Raw genomic sequence first — 20,000 nt, forward strand, 5'->3', positions numbered from 1 at the left:
CACACACACACACACACACACACAACACACACAAGGAGGAATGCTGTCTTGGAATAAAGGTGCGCTTCAGAACACACGAGTTGGTTGACCACTGGAAGAGAAAGAGAAAGAAAGAAAAAAAATATAAGAATTATGAAAGCAGAGAAAGTCGAGGCTGGATGGACGCAGGTGGGAGGCGGTGAAGAACTGAAGGGAACAAAGAGAAGCGCATTGAAGGCTTCTAACTCCTTCAATTCTGAGACGCAATTTTTACCTAGAGTTTTGGGTATGATTAGGTGATTTCATTTGCATTAGGAAGGGTCTATGGAGGTCAGAAGATTAATGGCCAGAGACTTCCACTATTTTTAATCCCCACATGAGTTTCTGAAGGTGTATAAAATCACCAAATAGTAACCATAGTGAATGTGAAAATGCGTCGTGGTACTGAAGAGGTTAAAAGAAAGAAACAGATTTAGGTAAGTTAGAAGGAAACGCAGGAAGAAAATAGAAGAGAGAATCATTGAAGGACATAAGAAAGAGATACTGAAGGAGGAGATAAGAAAGAATTAGTAAAGGAGACACTGGAAAGATGTACAAAAAGAAGTCATAGATATTAGAGTTACTGAGAAGACGTATATGTGAGAGTTGATAAAGACGAACATAGAAAAGAAGGGAGAAATGGAACTAAACTAATGAAGGAGAATATAAAAGACTTACTGAAGAAGACAAAAGAACTACTGAAGAAGGACAGATAAAAACAAATGACTGAATAAAAACCAAAAAGGAGTTAGTTAGCAAGATTATAAAGAACACGAAGAAGACAAAAGATATACTGAAGGGGGACAGATAAAAGAAATGACTGAAAAAAAAGCAGAAAAGAATTAATAAAGCAAGACTCTAAAGGACACAAGACAAAAAATGGAGACAAGGAAGGAAGGAAGGAAGGAAGAAGGAAGGAAGCAGGTATGGCAAGCAGGGAACCAGACCAGGGAAGCAGGAAGGAGTATGGACAGAGTAGACACACGCCCTTCACTCCGGGACTCGCCAGCACGCCACATACCACTTCAGCGACTCACCGGCCGGAGCTCAGTAAGGAAGAGGCGCCTCGGGGACTGTGGGGCGGGGTACTCTAAAGCTTGTATTCGCAAACATTTCTGCGCTTCACCTCCACTATTTCAAAAGGCTTTGTTTAAATTTACACGCGAGTTTTTTTTAAAGGTGTTTTTACGGTTATAGAGGCAGACTGATAAGATTTTTATATTATTAACTGAAAAAAACGCTCTTGAAAATACCGTTAGTCATCTCTATGCTCTTAGAAAATAGTCGTGGTGAGAGAGAGGAGTTTTATTAAGATTTCTACATTATTGACTATAGAAACGTACTTGAAAACCCTGCTAATCATTTTCATGGCCTCGAAAAATAGTCTTGGTGAGAGAGAAGAGTGATTTTTAAAATTTTTATGGTTCTAGAGGCTGAATGATAAGATTTCTACACTATTAACTATAGAAACACTCTTGAAATTCCCGCTAACCATGTCTATGACCTTGGAAAACAATCGTGGTGAGAGACCAAAGCGTTTTATAGCGTTTTAGAGGCAGATTGATAAGATTTCTCTCGAAAACCCCGCTAATCATCTCTGTAGCCTTGGAAAATAGTAATAGTGAGAGCAAAACGTTTTATAAGGAGTTTTTATGGTTCTAGAGGTAGATTGATAAGATTTCTACATTACTAACTAAAGAAACACTCTTGAAAACTCGACCAATCATCTCTGTGGCCTTGGAAAATAATCGTGGTGAGAGAAGAGCGATTTTTAAGGAGTTTTCACAATTTTAGAAGCTGAATGATAAGATTTCTACACGACTAACTATAGAAACGCTCTTGAAGACCCCGCTCGTCACCTCTGGGGCCTTGGAAAACAGCCATGGTGAGAGAGCAAAGTGTTTCTGAATACGGACCTTACTCTCGCTCTCTCCAATCGAGGCCATGTGGGAGCGGGCAATGAGGTGCGTCCACAAAAAACGTGAGGACAACCGCACTCACTCACACACTCACTCACTCACCCAGCTGACTCTCACTCGCCGGCTGCTGAGGTTAGTTTCCCTTGCACCGCGGCGATGTGTGACCACGGTACTGCTGCGGGACTTGTATCTGTCACTCATTTAGCCACTTGCGCACTTTTACTTCCATGTTTTAGTCTGTTACTCTTCTATTTACCGATCACTGGCGGTTTATATGCTTGGTTGTGTATTTGTCTACCGCCATCTTTGTTTTTATGTGTATTTTTTTTCTTTATTGTTAAGTTTTGGAATGTTGATGTACTCCATATTCTTTCTCTGTCTGTCTGTCTCTCTCTCTCTCTCTCTCTCTCTCTCTCTCTCTCTCTCTCTCTCTCTCTCTCTCTGCTTTCAAGTGAATTGTAATATTGTTGTTTTCTTCTTTTATTTGTCTATCTTCGACAGCCACGTTAACCCCTTCAGCACCATGACGCGTTTCCATATTCATTCTGCTTACTATATGGTGATTTTATACAGCCTCAAAAACTTATGTGGGGGATTAAAGTAGTGAAGACTGTAGCCATTAATCATCTGACCTCCATAGACCCTTCCCAATGTCAATAAAATGGTGTAATCGTGCACAAATCTCAAGATATAAATGTGTCCCAGTATTGAAAGGATTCAGATCTCTATAACAGTGTGATGCGTCAGACCTGATCTTTTTTTGCAGACTCTCCATTACTGATTTTCTAGTACAGTACAGTTTATATTCTCGCAGCGACATTCTGAGAACATCACGTGAAGGTTGTCAACGAAAGTCAAACAGTGCACAGGAAAATCAACGAATGAGAGTTTGGCATAACTTTCAAACTCCTGTGGCTTAAAGAGAATATAAATCTTAAGTTACATTGCCTTTGTTTACCTTTTTGTGTCCCCTTCAGCCAAAGTTATTCCTTTCTCTGCAATTTCACCTCTATTACTCACACCAAAAAACCATCAGTGCGTACTTACATTACCTTTCATCTTTAGACCATGATCAGAAATATTACCAACCTCTCTAAGTCTAATTGTATAACTTTGAAGATTTCCCACAGACCATGAATATACGCAATAATTTCTAACAATGATCCTTTTTAGTCTCGTAACTCCCCCGGTCGCAGCTGATTGAACAGGAACAGCGCAGGTAAGATGGTGAAATTGTGTTTAACCCTTCAGCACCATGACGCGTTTCTATATTCATTCTGCTTACATCTGGTGACTTTATACAGCTTCAGGAACTCATGTGGGGAATTCAAATAGTGAAGACTCTGGCCATTAATATTCTGACCTCCATAGACTCTTCCTAATGTAAATAAAATGGTCTAATCACACCCAAATCTCAAAAGTAAAAATGTGTCCCAGTATTGAAGCCGTTAATGGAGCACAGTGACTGGCAGCCATATAAGGATCTGGAGGTTGCTTTCTATGGGACAACCTCTGATGGATGGGCTGATCTTGTCGTTCTGCCTTGAGCTCTTTCTAATGACCGCGATGCCACCCTCTTAGCGGGCCGGCCAAACATGGGCAGAGTAATATTCGTACTCTCGACCGTTTCAGTCTCTTATCTCCTCTACTTTAATCCTTTCATTGCTGTTTGGTTGCAATTTCCCATAATTCATCTCTGGGAATATTCTGTTTCCTTCTACAGACACTTCTAAACACTTTGCTAACTAGACACTTGGAAAAAAATTGTTCAATCCTGTTTTCCTTATTGTAGGTACTTATAATAGTAATCTAATGTGGTTTTAGTGGTGTCAAGTGGCTCATATCGCCGTGAAGGAGTTAAGTAGACCGGTGAAAGTTCCTGAGATTTTGAAGATGTTTGAATTATTTCAGTGATAATTTAACGCCGATTCTGTAACACTAGTAAAGATGAAGTGAGACCATGATTAACCATCGAGGCTCATGAAAGCAGTCACACCAGCCACTCCAAAACAACCACTTGAAAAACAACCACTTGAAAAAAAATTAAAATAACCACTTGAAAAACAACCACTTGAAAACAGTCACACCAACCATTCACTCAAAACGACTCTAAACATTTCAGACTCGGCGTTGGAAGGAAAGGAAGAGCGGGCGAGGCGGAAGAGATTCCTGGATGTAGCTTTAAGTGGTGCATGACGTGATGCAATGCCTGGATTCTTTATCATAACGAGGCGTGAAGGTCGGAAGAGAGAGTGAAGGCTGGCTGGCTGGCTGGCTGGTGGGGTGGCTGGTTGGCTGGCTTATGGGGTAACTGGCTGGCTGGCTGGTGGGGTGGTGGAGTGGCTGGCTGGGTAACTGGCTGACTGATGGGCAGACTTGTTGGCTAGTGGGCTGGCTGGTGGGATGGCTGGTTGGCTGGTTGACTGGTTTTCTGACTGGTTGGCTGGCTGGCTGGCTAGGGGGGGTGGTTGACTGACTGGTTGGCTGGCTGGTGGGATGGCTGGTTGGCTGGCTGATTGGCTGGCTGACTGGTTGGCTGGCTGGCTGGCTGGGGGGGGTGGCTGACTGACTGGTTGGCTGGCTGGTGGGATGGCTGGTTGGCTGGCTGATTGGCTGGCTGACTGGTTGGCTGGCAGGTTGGGCAACACCGCGATCGGGTTCAAACTCTTCATATCTTTAAAACTTTCCCGTCTTTCGAAATAATAGCCTTTAAAATTCTCCACCGTGTCGGACGCATTTTTCGTACACGAGAAGCGACACCTCACCGTTTGTTGCGAGTCTGTACGCAGTCTTACGTACAAACACCAGCAGGCAAGAGGGCGCCTTGAGTGCCGCAGTAACCACCACCACCGCCACCACCCGAGGAGCAGCTGAATAAGTTCCCGAAGAGCACCTGAGGGCGTCGTGTGGAGAAAGTAATGTGAGGGTAACAATAACAGATGTGCGCTGGGCTCGCTCCCGCCACCTCACCCGGCCCGTCCAGGCTGTAGCGCGGCCCCTCTACATCAAAACGCCACACGCAATTTGTAAAGTCATAACAACCAAACTACTGGTAATGAATCTCCACGCTCGTCTTAGACACTCTGTTAGGTAACCCTCTTCACCCGGACACCTGGACCACCACCACCACCACCACCACCACCACTACCGCTGCCACCACCACCACCACCTGCGCCCCTCGTGATTTTTGTTTTATTAAAAAAAAAAAAAAAAAAAAAATATATATATATATATATATATATATATATATATATATTAAAAACAATTAATCTTTTCCTTATGACTATGCATATCTTATAATGTCTTGTAGGCTTAAAACTCATTCTTTCGTAAGTGGAAACGTGGCGGCGCGATCCTTGAAGGGGCCACACACGGGCCACTGGGGATTGGTGAGGGAGGCAGGTAATAATCTCTTGAACCTCCATTTTCTTTAGACGTTCCTTCTCGGCGACACGGATGAAGATAAAGAAAAACATGAAATGAAACCTGTGCCGGGACACAAAGGCTGAGCCGCGCCGGGGCGTCGCCACAGCCGCGACGCCAAGAGTCACCACAAGACACGCCATGGATTTTCGAGTCACCGGCCGCCCCTCGGTGTCGCCTGTCACCGCGCGGCCGAGGAACAGCGCAAGGGCGGGGTGAATTCACCGCGCAAGTCGCTGGGGCGAGGCAGCGCAGCTGAACCAAGCGACAAAAAGCCAAGTGAAAATATTGAAAAAACAAACTCATTTCTACAGCAAAGGGAAGAGAAGTTATGGTGTCAGTGCTCGCCTGTTTGTGACGTCAGGCGAGTGGCGAGGCCATCACGGCGGTGCGACCGTCACGCCCCGCAGGCCGCTAATACACAACAGATGCGGCCCGGCGAGTACGCTTTTGTTTATGGAAGAGCTTCGCTGCCGTGCCCCGTGACCTTGGCAGGGGCGTGAACACAAGGGTGGCCCCGCAACAGAGAGTGATGGCGCGGCGGTGACCTGAGGGAGTGCAGCGTCAGGCCAGCCGTGCAAACAAGAGTGGGACGCGAGGAACAACTGTAAACACGGTACTGGCGAGCCTCCCTCCTCCGTCACCGCCACTCCCTCCCTCCTCCCTCCCTCATCTCACTCTTTCTCTCCCTCTTGCCTTTGTGTTGCCGAAATTACTGGATTTATCTCCGTCTGTGTGACTGAGGGAAGGGACCTGGGGAGCATAGAACGAGGGAGGGAGGGGGAGAGCAAGGGAGAGGAGAGAAAGTAAGAGTTTACCGCGCAGGGAGGGATGGGAGTGAGAGGAGGTGGGCGGGAGACAAAAGACGTCCAGATGAGATGAGATCCCGAAGAGGGTGTCCAAGGGCGGCGGGTCCCTGACGGCGGCGGTGTCCTGTGTCTCGGGTCGTGCATCACAATTATGAGAGCGTCACACTCCGCCACGCTGCGTTGTCGTCTTCGGGTGTTCCTTTCTTCCACTCATTTTATGCTTGTCCGTCTGCCTTGTCTGCCTGTCTGTTTAATCTCTCTCTCTCTCTCTCTCTCTCTCTCTCTCTCTCTCTCTCTCTCTCTCTCTCTTGTGACACACATGATATAGAACTTCCTGGAAACGCCTCTTCATAAACCACACACACACACACACACACACACACACACACACACACACACACACACGCAAGCAAACGTAAAAAAAAAAATTCCTTTCATCTCAGACAATTCTCAGCATATCTTTTCTCTTCCTTACTACCCAAAACAACAGAGTGCCACACGTCTCCCTGGCCAGTAAATACCCTCTCCTTCTCCCTCTCCCCCTCCTGACCGCCGCCCACCACTGACCACTGAAAGCCAACACACGACCACCAAAGTGAAGACAGGCATTTTCTTGTCTCCGCGAAGCCTCGACCGCTGTATCTCGCAAATCACCTCCATTTACTCTCTTATTCTCCTCTTTCTCGTCTCCCTCCTTCTCCTCCACCTCATTATTCTCTTTCTCTCTCTTATCCCGAATGTAAGAAAATACTTGGGTGAAAATTTATAAACGAAGGAAAAGATTACGAAGCAGAGGAATAAAAATGAGTGAAATATGAGATGCGGCTCGCCTAACACGGACGTTCAGCAAGAGATAGGAATAACAGAATAAGCTGCTGGTTGGTTCCCTTGGCGGCGGGTTTGTCCAAGGTGGAGGGGAGAGGAACGCTTGGCGGCTGACGGAAGGCCTTGGCTGCACCGGGAAGGCTTGTCGTGGTGGTGGTGGTGGTCTTGATGGTGCAGTGTGTGAGTAGCAGATGTATGATTCCGTCACTGCCTCACGTGATGGTGGGTTCCGTGAATTGTACGTGACACACACACACACACACACACACACACACACACACACACACACACACACACACACACACACACACACACACACACACACACACACACACACACACACACACACACACACACACACACACACAGGTAAATAGATAGATATGTAGATATTTCATAGACCACAGTATATACGCAGTCACACACACACACACACACACACACACACACAGGTAAATAGATAGATATGTAGATATTTCATAGACCACAGTATATACGCAGTCACACACACACACACACACACACACACACACACGCATCTCGTCAAACACAGATGCTGGCACTAAACCTGTAACTTAAGCGAAAAACCACAGATACAAACACACCATACACTGCAAAACATTAACAAACATACACGCTGCGAGCTCTGTCTATAAGCGAGCCCTCATTTAATATACTAAGCAGAGACAATCATTTTAAACCGTCACCAGATGTTTCAGTTCAAGGTAAAATTCTTGTCACCAGCGCGCAAGATTAACAACGGTACTATATCTTGGCTGTCCGTGTTAGTTCGTTCATAGTATTTTGTAGTGTGTGGTTAGCTCATTGTAAAAACCCTGTCTGGTCCTAATGTTCTTTCTGTATGTATGTGTTAAGTTAGGTGTTAGTTAAGTTATAATAAACTCAATCGCTACTGGTTCTCTTATTTAGGTCGTCATCAAAACACTGGCCAGACACGTCATTAAAACATTATCCATAAACATGGCTCCTCTGTTGCCTCTTAAGTAATACCTCGATTGCATGGGTTAGTTCGGTCATAATCAACTCAATTACAACTGTTCCTCTTGCTTAAGTCATTAGAACACTGCCCAGACACATTGTTACTCTATTGCCTCTCTAGTAATGTTTTGTTAGTATCTGTTTGCTGGACTATAATCAGACCCACCACTACTGTTCTTCTTGCTTAAGTCGTCATCAGAACACTGCCCAGACACATTGTTACTCTATTGCCTCCCTAATAATGTCTTGTTTGTCTCTGTTAAGTTATAAACAGATGCACCACTACTTCTCTTCTTGCTTAGGTCATCATTAGAACACTGTCCAGACACGCTGTTCCTCTATTGCCTCTCATGTGTTAGCATATCTGTTAATTGGACTACAATAAGCCCTCACTACTGTTCTTCTTGCTTAAGTCGTCATTAGAACACTGCCCACACATTGTTCCTCTATTTCCTCTCTAGTAAAATCTTGCTTGTCTCTGTTAAGTTATGAACAGATCCACCACTACTTCTCTTCTTGTTTAGGTCATTACAACACTGCCCAGGCACGTTGTTACTCTCTTGTCTCCAGTGTTTACAAGCCACAGAGAGCGAGTTAATGCTGTCCCAAGTCACACCGCGGGATATTAAACAGATTGTTGTCCATGAAGGGCGAGAGACGAATCACAAACTTGACAAACTTGAAAAATTTTATGATAAGATTGAGTGACAGATAATGATGGAACCAGGCGATATTAGATGCTTAGTGTGTGTGTGTGTGTGTGTGTGTGTGTGTGTGTGTGTGTGTGTGTGTGTGTGTGTGTGTGTGTGTGTGTGTGTGTGTGTGTGTGTGTGTGTGGCCTTCTCTTGTCCGTTGATCTGTCTGTCTCCTCTCTCCTTTCATCCCCTCACCCTCTCATCCGTTTCTTTCCTTCACTTTACTTTCATCTCTCTCTCTCTCTCTCTCTCTCTCTCTCTCTCTCTCTCTCTCTCTCTCCTTTTCCCCTCTCTCTCTCTTTTCCTCTTCTCTCCATCATTTTTGTCATCATCATAAAAACTAACTATATTCTACTCTTACCCTTGCATCATCACTCACACACACACACACACACACACACACACACACACACACACACACACAAGCATCATTATCATAATCATCACTATCACCATTATCGTCTGAGATAAAAGAGAGACAGAAACAAATTATCATTCGTGTAAAATAATATAAAGCTTGGTTTTTTTTATGTTTTTGCTCTCTCCTTTTCTTTTTCTTTACTTATTTTTTCGTTCTGGCGTCAAATTAATTTTCTATTTATGTCTTGTTACGTTTCGCAAGATGGATTTGGTTTCAAGGCAGCGTGACTTCTGTGGATGGAGGAGGAGGAGGAGGAGGAGGAGGAGGAGGAGGAGGAGGAGGAGTTGAAGAGGAAGAGGACAGAAGAAACTAGAGTAGCGAGGAGGGCAAGGATAACGAGAAGAGATGGGAAAGAAGATGAGATGAAAAACGAGAGAAAAAAAAAGTAAGCAAAAAAGTAAAGAAAAAAGAGAAAGATGGAAGAAAAGGCGGCAGGAAAACAAAGAAAAGAGGGAAGAAGGAAACACACGAGAGAGAGAGAGAGAGAGAGAGAGAGAGAGAGAGAGAGAGAGAGAGAGAGAGAGAGAGAGAGAGAGAGAGAGAGAAGGAAAGTTATAGGCAGCGGATGAGGAAAAATAACACTGGAAGCAGGATAAGAAGTGAGGGAACAGAGAGAGAGAGAGAGAGAGAGAGAGAGAGAGAGAGAGAGAGAGAGAGAGAGAGAGAGAGAGAGAGAGAGAGAGAGAAAGGGAAAGGGGAATAAGGAGAGGGGAAGGCAAGATGGGGGCAAGGAGAGCAAGGGAAACATGAGAGAGAGAGGGAGAGGTAGTGAGAGGAGGGAGGGAGGCAGGGAGGGAGGGAGGGAGGGAGGGAAGAGGGTGACGAAGGGAAAACAAGTGGCGGGGACATGTAAGGTTAGTTTGGGATTTCATAACTCACTCGTCATCGTCACGTCTCCTTACCCTGGTCTGCCCTCGCGTCCTCCTGGGAAAGTTGTCAACAGTACAAATGGTGTTTTTGGAGTGTTTTTGTGATGTTTTTGGGGGTGTTTTTGAATTTTTTGGTGGGTGTTTTGGTGTTGATGTGTTTTACGGTGTTTTGGGGTGTTTTAGAGATGTTTTTGTGAGTTTTTTTTTTTTGGTGTGTTTTGGTGTTGTGTTTTGCGGTGTTTTGGGTGTGTTTGGTGCTTGTTTTAAACTGAAACTTACCCAAGAAACACCACAAGCTGTGTACAAGAGCCCCGAGGTAACCAGATGTGTCACGTGGACTTAATTAATCTCTTCAGTACCAGGACGCGTTGCCATATTCATTCTGGTTAGTACTTGGTGATTTTATACAGCTTTAGAATCTTATGGGGGGTGGGAGATAGAATAGTGAAGACTCTGGCCGTTAACCTCTTCAATACTGTAATACATTTTTACCTTCAGATTTGTATACGATTAGCCCATTTTATTGACATTAGGAAGGGTCTATGGAGATCAGAATATTAATGGCCACAGTCTTCACCATTCTAATACCCCACATAAGTTCTGAGGGTGTATAAAATCATCAAATAGTAAGCAGAGTTAATATGGAAACGCAATATGGTACTCAAGGGTTAATCTTCTGACCTTCAATAGAACCTTCCTATTGTAAATAAAATTGACGAATCATACAAAAAAAAAAAAAAATCTATGTAAAAATGCGCCTCAGTACTGAAGGGATTAATTAAGGTAGTATTTTTATGCTTATGAGGGGAAAACTGGCAAAGGGCGACGAAAAAAATTAAAGAAAAGGCTCACTGAAATAAAAAGGCTCAGCAAAATAGGGCACTTTCAAACAAAAAAAGACCACAGCAAACTGAAAAAGGTCACAGCAAACAGAAAAAAACTCAGCAAATAGAAAAAAGCCACTGTCAAACAAAAAAGGCCCCAGCAAACAGAAAAAGGTCACAGGAAACAGAAAAAGGCAACAACAAAAAGAAAAAGGTCACAACATACTGAAAAAGGCCACAGCAAACAGAAAAAGGTCCCAGCAAACAGAAAAAGGTCCCAGCAAACAGAAAAATGTCACAGCAAACAGTAAAAGACCACAGCAAACAGAAAAAGGTCACAGCAGACAGAAAAAGGCCACAGCAAACATAAAAATAAACAACAGCAAACAGAAAAGGTCACAGCAAACAGAAAAACACCACAGCAAACATAAAAATAAACAACAGCAAACAGAAAAAGGTCACAGCAAACATAAAAGGCCACAGCCAACAGAAAAAAGCCACTGTCAAACAAAAAAGGCCCCAGCAAACAAAAAAAAAACAGCAAATAGGAAAAGGCCCCAGCAAATAGAAAAAGGCCACAGCAAACAAAAAAACTGCAAACAGAAAAAGCCCACAGCAAACAGAAAAAGACCACAGCAAACAAATAAAAGACAGCAACCAGAAAAAAGGCCACAGCGAACAGAAAAGTCCACTGTCAAACAAACACAAAAAGGCCCAGCAAACAGAAAAATAAACCACAGCAAACAGTAAAAGGTCACAGCAAACAGAACAACGTCACAGCAAACAGTAAAAGGTTACAGCAAACAGAAAAATACCACAGCAAACAGAAAAAGGCCACAGCAAACAGAAAAAGACCACAGCAAACATAAAAATAAACAACAGCAAACAGAAAATGGTCACAGCAAACATAAAAGGCCACAGCCAACAGAAAAAGGTCACAGCAAACAGAAAAAGGCCACAGCAAACAGAAAAAGGTCACAAATAAAAAAGATAACAGCAAACAGAAAAGGTCACAGCAAACAGAAAAAGGCCACAGCAAACAGAAAAAGGCCACAGCAAACAGAAAAAGACCACAACAAACAGAAAAAGGTCACAGATACAGAAAAGGCCACAGCAAACAGAAAAAGATCACAGCAAACAGAAAAAGGCCACAGCAAACAGAAAAATAAACAACAGCACACAGAAAAGGCCACAGCAAACAGAAAAAGGCCACAGCAAACAGAAAAAGACCACAGCAAACAGAAAAGGTCACAGCAAACAGAGAAGGCCACATGAAACAGAAAAGGCCACAGCAAACAGAAACAGGCCACAGCATACAGCAAACAGAAAAATTAACAACAGCAAACAGAAAAAGGCCACAGCAAACAGAAAAAGGTCACAGAAAAAAAACAGATCACAGCAAACAGAAAAGGTCACAGCAAACAGAAAAGGCCACAACAAACAGAAAAAGACCACAACAAACAGAAAAAGGCCACAGCAAACACAAAAAGGCCCACTGTCATGCAAAATATAACGCCCACAACAAACAAAAAGGTCCACTGTAAACCAAGAGTTTTGAGACACAAAGGAGTGACTGATTAAAAAAGAAATGAAGTGAAAAGAATAATCACCAAAGCTCTCCTTCATAACCAGTAACCTAGAAAAGAAACAAAAGCCAGTCAATAAAATGGCCACTGTCTAATAAAAAAAATGCTCACTGTTTAATGTCATTTTACTTTAGTTTCTTTGTCGTGGTGTCCATTAATATATTCTTTTTTTATTACTTTTTTTCATGTAAGAACTCAGGCAACAGGAACAAAGATTACGACAAGAAATGTTAACTGAGGTGAAGGTTTCTAAGTGTCAGCCAAAGACGGATGATAAGTGTCTTGATACCTTAAAATTTATCATAAGAAATGTTAATTGAGGTACAGGTTTCTAAGTGTCAGCCAAAGACGGATGATAAGTGTCTTGATACCTTAAAATTTATCATAAGAAATGTTAACTGAGGTGAAGGTTTCTAAGAGTCAGCCAAAGACGGACGGTAAGTGTCTTGATACCTTACTCATTATAAACTCTGTAAATGTCTACGTGTATCTATCATTATTTATTCTATTTAGGGTTTATTTCTCAGGGATTACAATATCATTATTTTTATTGTTATTATTACGATGCTAGATCACAATTTACAGACTATCATTATTCAAGACATTTATCCCTTTTTTGGGCTAACTCTCTCTTATCTGCAAGGGGACTGACAACTTAGTAGGTCTTTTTTTTTAGTTACATTTTATTCTAGGTCATTTTTTCCCTCTTAAATAAAAAAAAAACTATAATTTTTCTTTACTATCATTTCAAAACTTATGTTCTTTTATCTAATTTTTCCTAGTTCCATTCTGTCTTCACTCTTAGCTGCCACCCACTTGTATATATTTCTTTTTTTCTCTTTTAACGTAGGGAAGAGGACCGGCCAAGGGCAAAAAAAAAGAAAAGATTAAAAAAAAAAAAAACGCCCACTTGAGTGCTGGCTCTCTAAAACGTGGAAAAGCGTCAGCCATAATATACTTTCCCATTAAAAACTAAACAATGTAAGATGCAACAATCCATCAAATAAATAGACAAATAAATAAAACATACGTATTTATTTCCACTTACCATCCTCATTCATAAATTTATCTAGTCCTCAATGAAAGCTTCCTATTTCCACACCACTAACCTCGTAACTCTTCCTCATTTCCTTGCCTCCTCAGAACCCGTCACGTTCAGAACATCAACCTCCAACACTTCTCCTCTTACTGTCGCCCTCAGTCACTCTCAGGTCAGTATTCAGAAACGCTTTGCTATCACCATGACTGCTTTCCAAGGCCACCGAGATGATCAGCGGGGTTTTCAAGAGTGTTTCTTCAGTTGATAGTGTAGAAATCTTATCATTCTACCTCTAGAATCATAAAAAAACACCTTAAAAATCGCTCTTCTCTCTCATCACGACTGTTTTCCAAGGCCACCGAGATCAATAGAGTGAAGTTTTCAAGAGTACTTCTCCAGTTAATAATGTAGAAATCTTGTCACTCTGCCTCTAGAACGAAAAAGACATCTTAAAAATCGCTCTTCTCTCTCATCATGACTATTTTCCAAAGGCCACCGAGATGATTACCGGAATTTTGAAGAGTGTTTCTCCAGCTGGCAATACAGAAATCTTCCTCTTCTGCCTCTAAAACCATAAAATCACCATATAAAAAACTCCTGTAAATTTAGATAAAGCCTTTTGAAATAGAGAAAGTGAAGTACAGAAATGTTGAAGAATACGAACCTAACACTAACACTCCTTCCATCATTTTCACTCTCACTCACTCTCCCAGTCACTCTCACTCGCCCCTGTCACGCTCACACTCTAACAGGCAGCTTAAATAAACCTTTACTAACCGCTCTCACTCCACTGCAAGCCCATAAGAGTGACAGTCCTAAGCACATTAACGCTCTCTCGGTCCCTACTGGCAATGTGGCTTAGCTCTCTCTTGATGGCTGAGTGTCGTGTGTTCATTAATTATTTTTAGGGTCGTTTATGTGAAGAGCAACGGCAGGGAGTTGTGTTTCGGTGCGTCTCGAGTGTTGATTTGAAGCTTCGTGTGTGTGTGTGTGTGTGTGTGTGTGTGTGTGTGTGTGTGTGTGTGTGTGTGTGTGTGTGTGTGTGTGTGTGTGTGTAATGAGATTATTTGTATTATTATGTCATGTCAATAATCACTACTTACTGTCTTTATTCTCTCTCTCTCTCTCTCTCTCTCTCTCTCTCTCTCTCTCTCTCTCTCTCTCTCTTTTTTATCTTGCTCTGCTTTCGGTCTCTTTGTGTCTGTCTATCTGTCCGTTTGTCTGTCTGTCTGCCTCTGCTTTGATTACACTTGATATGCTCTCTCCCTCTCTCTCTCTCTCTCTCTCTCTCTCTCTCTCTCTGGGTAGTAAATTTACAGGAGAAATAAATAACGAAAGAAAATTAAGATTTAAAATGAAAACTGATAGCGAGAAGGTCTTACTTTGCACACACACACACACACACACACACACACACACACACACACACACACACACACACACACACACACACACACACTCCCTCCCTCCCTCCCTCCCTCCCTTCCTTCCTTCCTCTCATTTTCCCACACTCGGTCAAAACACACATAACATACTTGCTCAAAACTTGCATATACACAAAGAGAGAGAGAGAGAGACAGGGAAAGAGAAAGAGAGAGAGAGAGAGAGGGGGGGGAAAGGGAACAGAAGGGAGGGGAAAGGGGGAGATGGAAGAGAAAAAAAAAAAGAGGATGACAATGAGATGGATGAAGAATATTTAGTTTCTCCCGGGAAGTCAAACAGTGATGCGGCGAAAGGGTGAGAAAAGAGGACGAGAGACAGAGATGAATAAACTTTTGGGGAATGAAGCGAGGAGGGAATGGAAACACGAAGGCAGGAGAGCAAGTAGAAAGGAAAGGTAGGGAAGTGATCGTAAAAGATGTGCCGCCGTTACGTAATGAATCAGAGAGAGAGAGAGAGAGAGAGAGAGAGAGAGAGGGGGGAGGAGGGGTGAAGCAAACTGCCGTGTGTGTCTGTGGTGTGTGAACGGTGAAATGAGTGACTGTGTGACTGTATGAATGAAGGTTTAATCAGTCGTGGATATTGACTCGCTTCACCAGTAATGTGTGTTTGCTTTTTACATATTGACTCACGCCACGCCGCCAGACAAGACAAGAGAGGGTCATCATTATTAGCAGCATCACCATCATTATCACCGTTGTCATTACCGCTTACTTTAATCACACAGACACACACACACACACACACTCACACACACAATCAAAATATCTCTTTAGTTCAGGTGAGTTAGAATGCTGCTGTTGTTGCTGTTGCATGTTGTTGTTGCTGCTACTGCTGCTGCTACTACTACTACTACTACTACTACTACTACTACTACTACTGCTGCTGCTGCTGCTGCTGCTACTACTACTACTACTACTGTTACTACTACTACTGCCACTACTATTATTACTACTATTATTTCTGCTACTATTACTACTATTATTACTACTGCTCCTACTACCACTACTACTACTACTACTACTACTACTACTACTACTACTACTACTACTACTACTACTACTACTACTACTACTACTACTACTACTACTATTACTACTACTACTACTACTACTACTACCACTGCTACTACTTCTACTGGTACTACTGTTACTTCTACCACCTGCAGTAAGCTTAACAGTAGTAGCAATCAAAATACTAACAAAATTTCAGTATGGGTAAATCAGAAAAGTCCTCCAAACTACGCGCCTTGAACTACAATCAAGATCTTTAGAGTGAATATATATATATATATATATATATATATATATATATATATATATATATATATATATAAAAGAATAAAATGTATTTGGATGAGAGAGGGGAAAAAAAAAACTAACAGCTGTTAATGTCGCTGTGAACTGAATTGTACACTCGCTTCTTTACACGCTGCACAAATTACAAAACAGGAAAGAACACGAGACTTACAGTGGCGGGTCGATGTAACACAAGTGAAACACCAAGAAAACCAATTAAGTGTTGCGTTATAGAAAAATGCTCGGAAGAAACACGAGAAAGTGAATCAGGTCTTGGTGTGGCGACCCCGCGTGAGGGAGAGAGAAAGAGAGAATTGCGAGGGGAGGAGGAAAAGGAAGGAGGGAGGGAGTCTGGGAGGGATGGAGGGAGAGAGGAAAGTACAGTACAGTTAGCAAGCTTATCACAAAAAGGTTCATTGCATTACCTGTACAGAATGAGAGGTGATGCAACATAGCGCACATTACTCCCTCATTATTTTCCACATTCTTAAAGCCACTTTCAACTTCCTTCAGTATCAGCAAAGTCATGTAGTGGTGCGGGTGGCGGGGGTGAAGTGTTACGACTCTATCAATGGCAGACAATGAATAAATGAATAAAAACTGTCTATGTCACTCGATAGCGTTAGTGATGTATACGGATGTGTGTGGTTACTGCTAATACGCAACCACCATTACAAAGTCGCTTCTAATGCTATAGATACGAGTACAGCTGTCACTTCACTTACGTCTTAACATCGAGAGCAACCGTAGGAATAGTGGTAATAGGGATGAAATAGGTATAGAAGCATTACTAAGGAGAGAGTAGTCGTAGTAGTAGTAGTAGTAGTAGTAGTAATATAAGTAGCAGCAGCGATACTGTTGTAGTAGTAGGAGAGAGCAAGGTATACAATTGTAAAATGGAAGAGGGGCAAACATAGTGGCGTTGAGCGGGCCAGCAGCCATCTCACTCAGAATACAACACATCAAGCCGAGACCCTCACCGACTCATCACAGGTCCTCAGCACCCTCTCGCCCTCACCAACGCCAGCCACACCAGCAGGCCACGCACCACTCACTAGCAACACCTACATCCCACCAAGGAACACATTTTTAAGCTTCCTTGGATCAAATTCAATACAAAAAGGTGTCTTGGTGATTCAGTGGCACCAATTTTAAGACTTAAAGAAAAATATTTGTAATGGTGCTTTAATTGCATTCTTTAATTAAAATGATAATTTGATGCTGCGAAATGTTACTAGTGTTCAGTTCATACCTTCTCGTAAAAGTAAAAGTCTTCATAAAAGTTAAAAAAGAATCATATTTGTAACTAAAAGTAAACGGAAGATCAAAACCTTTAATTCTACACACTAAATACTACAGAAGTGGTGGAGCAATTTTCTCGTTACAAACTTTCTTACAACAAACTGAACTTCCTGGTGTGCAAGAGAAAGGAGAGGCAGGCAGGCGATGGCGCTGAAGTGTGTGGTCGCCCACTATTTAGTTTCGTGTCGGGGTGTCGAGTGGTTTAAAAGCACTTGAGTATTTCCTAATAGGTTCCATTAGAGCAACACGTCAAGGGAAGCATGGCTGGCTGCACGCTCCTTGTACAGCCACACCACTTGTCCACGCTCCGTGCCTTCACCCTGCTACACGCAATACACGCTCCGGTTACGCTGAAAAATAAATCAAGCTCTCAAGTTAATTATCGCAGACCTTGGTCAGTGTCCTGTCTCCTCGCATCCCTCCAGCCAGCCAACCCTTCCCCGGGCGCCCCCTCCACCGCCCACAGATTGCATTCCAAAACACTGCAGCACCTGGTTTCCCCTCTGACACCTGCAGTGGAAGTTGTTGAGATTTTCTAGTATGCTTTCACGATTCTAGTGACAATTCAACAAGGCTTCTGTATCACCAACGGGAAAAAGAAACGTGAAAATACGACAACCAGCACTCAAATGGGCCTTTTTTTAATTATTTTGTTGCCCTTGGTTGGCTTACCTCCTAACCAAGATAAAAAAACAGAGAAAGAGTGTGTGTGTGTGTGTGTGTGTGTGTGTGTGTGTGTGTGTGTGTGTGTGTGTGTGTGTGTGTGTATGCGCGCGCACCGGGGCGAGACTAAATGGTCACCAGTCTCCATTCTCACCTGCGGATGATTGCTGTTATTAAGACACGAACCATTAGTTTACTCGTCAGCTCACCCTCACCTCCCTCCTTCCTATTATCTCCTCGATCACTCGCTAAACGCAACCTGCGCTAAACTAAATGGACTGTTCTTTAAATGCCTCTTTCAGGTCACCAGAGATTTAAACTCCCAACGCTACTACTCTTGAAATGCTTCCTTTACCTCACCACTGACTTAATCCCCCAGTGTCAGAGCAAGCAAGGCGCGAGTTTAGTCAGGCCCAGTGCTTGCCTTGCTGACTGGCTGATAAGTGATTCCTGGTCCGCGCTGCCCTAATTCTGAACAACACACACACACACACACACACTGAGGCTGGACAAACGTAGGAGAGCAGGCACTGACACACTTGCCTTGCTCGTATTGACACTGTCTGGTAATGCACAGAGCCACGAGTTCTGCTTTTACTTTCCTTATTTGTATCATTACTGTAGAGAGAGAGAGAGAGAGAGAGAGAGAGAGAGAGAGAGAGAGACGAGATGTAAAGTCAAGTGGTAGCAGGGAACACACAGGCGGGATAGGAGGAGGAGGAGGAGGAGGAGAGAAAGAAGAGGAGGAGGAGAAGGAGGAGGAGGAGGAGGAGGATAGTTATGTTCTATTAGGGACTATGAAGTGATGGTAATAGTGAGGAGGAGGAAGATAAGGAAGAAACGAGCGGCGAGGAAGAGATAGTGGAGCGCTAATAGAACGAGGAGAAAACATAAGAACGAGAAAAAGAAGAAGAAGAAGAAAGAAGAAGAAGAAGAAGAAGAAGAAGTAAGAGGAGGAGAAAGAGAACGAAAAATAAAACATCAGCAGTGAGAAAAATAAGAACATGAGAGACCTGAATGAAAAAAAGAAAACGAGGAGAAGGAGGAAGAGGAAGAAACAGAAGAAGAAGAAGAGGAGGAGGAGGAGGAGGAGGAGGAGGAGGAGGAGGAGGAGGAGTAGTAGGAGGAGGAGGAAGTAGAGAATTTACGGAATCACCTTTTTCTGACAGGCTTGAAATGTCGTTGAATTGTCGCTGTCCTTCAAAACACAACGTGACGATTTCCTCACTGCAAACTCAGGAATTCTCTCGAGTTTTAAGTTATTTTCCCTAAACCCTCCCTTCTCTACTGGCAAACTCAAAAATTCTCTAGAGTCTTAGGCACATTTTCCCTAAACTCTCTTCTTTACTGCAAACTCAGGAATTATCTCTAGGTTTAAATTTTCTCTAAACCTCCCTTCTCTACTGGCAAACTTAAAAATTCTCTCGAGTTTTCGGAACATTTTCCCTAAACCCTCCCTTCTCTTCTGGCAAACTCAGGAATTTTCTCTGGTTTTCGGTACATTTTCCTAACCCTCCCTTCTGTACAGGCAAACTCAGGAATTCTCTAGTTTTCAGCTTTTTTCCTCTAAACCTCCCTTCTGTACTGAAAGAAGAAGAAAAATAGGTAATAAAAAATATCCAATCTTTAATTTTTACCACACTTTGATATCATCCGTTACTCTTCAAACCCATCCAGAACACACCCTTATTTTCTTACTCCTTTCTTTTCACTTACAGAGCTTTTAATACCATTCGCATCATTCCAATAATGATTCGACAAGTACTCTAGAGAACCACCGACGAGAAAAGAAAATCTCAAGAAAAAACTGACTAATCATTCTTTCTTACCTTTGAAAATCACGAACTTTGGCGTTGAGAAAATGAAAAAA

At 42.8% G+C, this 20,000-nt stretch overlaps 2 protein-coding genes across 5 annotated transcripts in view; one reads left to right on the forward strand and one right to left on the reverse strand.

Moving 5' to 3' along the window:
* LOC123504961 overlaps positions 1 to 20,000 on the reverse strand; it is a 124,667-nt gene that overhangs the window by 103,289 nt on the left and 1,378 nt on the right. The window lies entirely within an intron of this gene.
* Positions 9,488 to 19,080, forward strand: LOC123505168 (the record flags this gene model as incomplete). The annotated part of the gene is made up of 4 exons (XM_045256329.1): positions 9,488 to 9,559; positions 17,159 to 17,296; positions 18,769 to 18,806; positions 19,038 to 19,080. Coding segments are annotated over 4 exons (291 nt in total), but the record flags the coding sequence as incomplete, so codon positions are not given.

Source organism: Portunus trituberculatus, chromosome 17, assembly GCF_017591435.1.
Source record: "Portunus trituberculatus isolate SZX2019 chromosome 17, ASM1759143v1, whole genome shotgun sequence".
NCBI classification, from domain to species: domain Eukaryota; kingdom Metazoa; phylum Arthropoda; class Malacostraca; order Decapoda; family Portunidae; genus Portunus; species Portunus trituberculatus.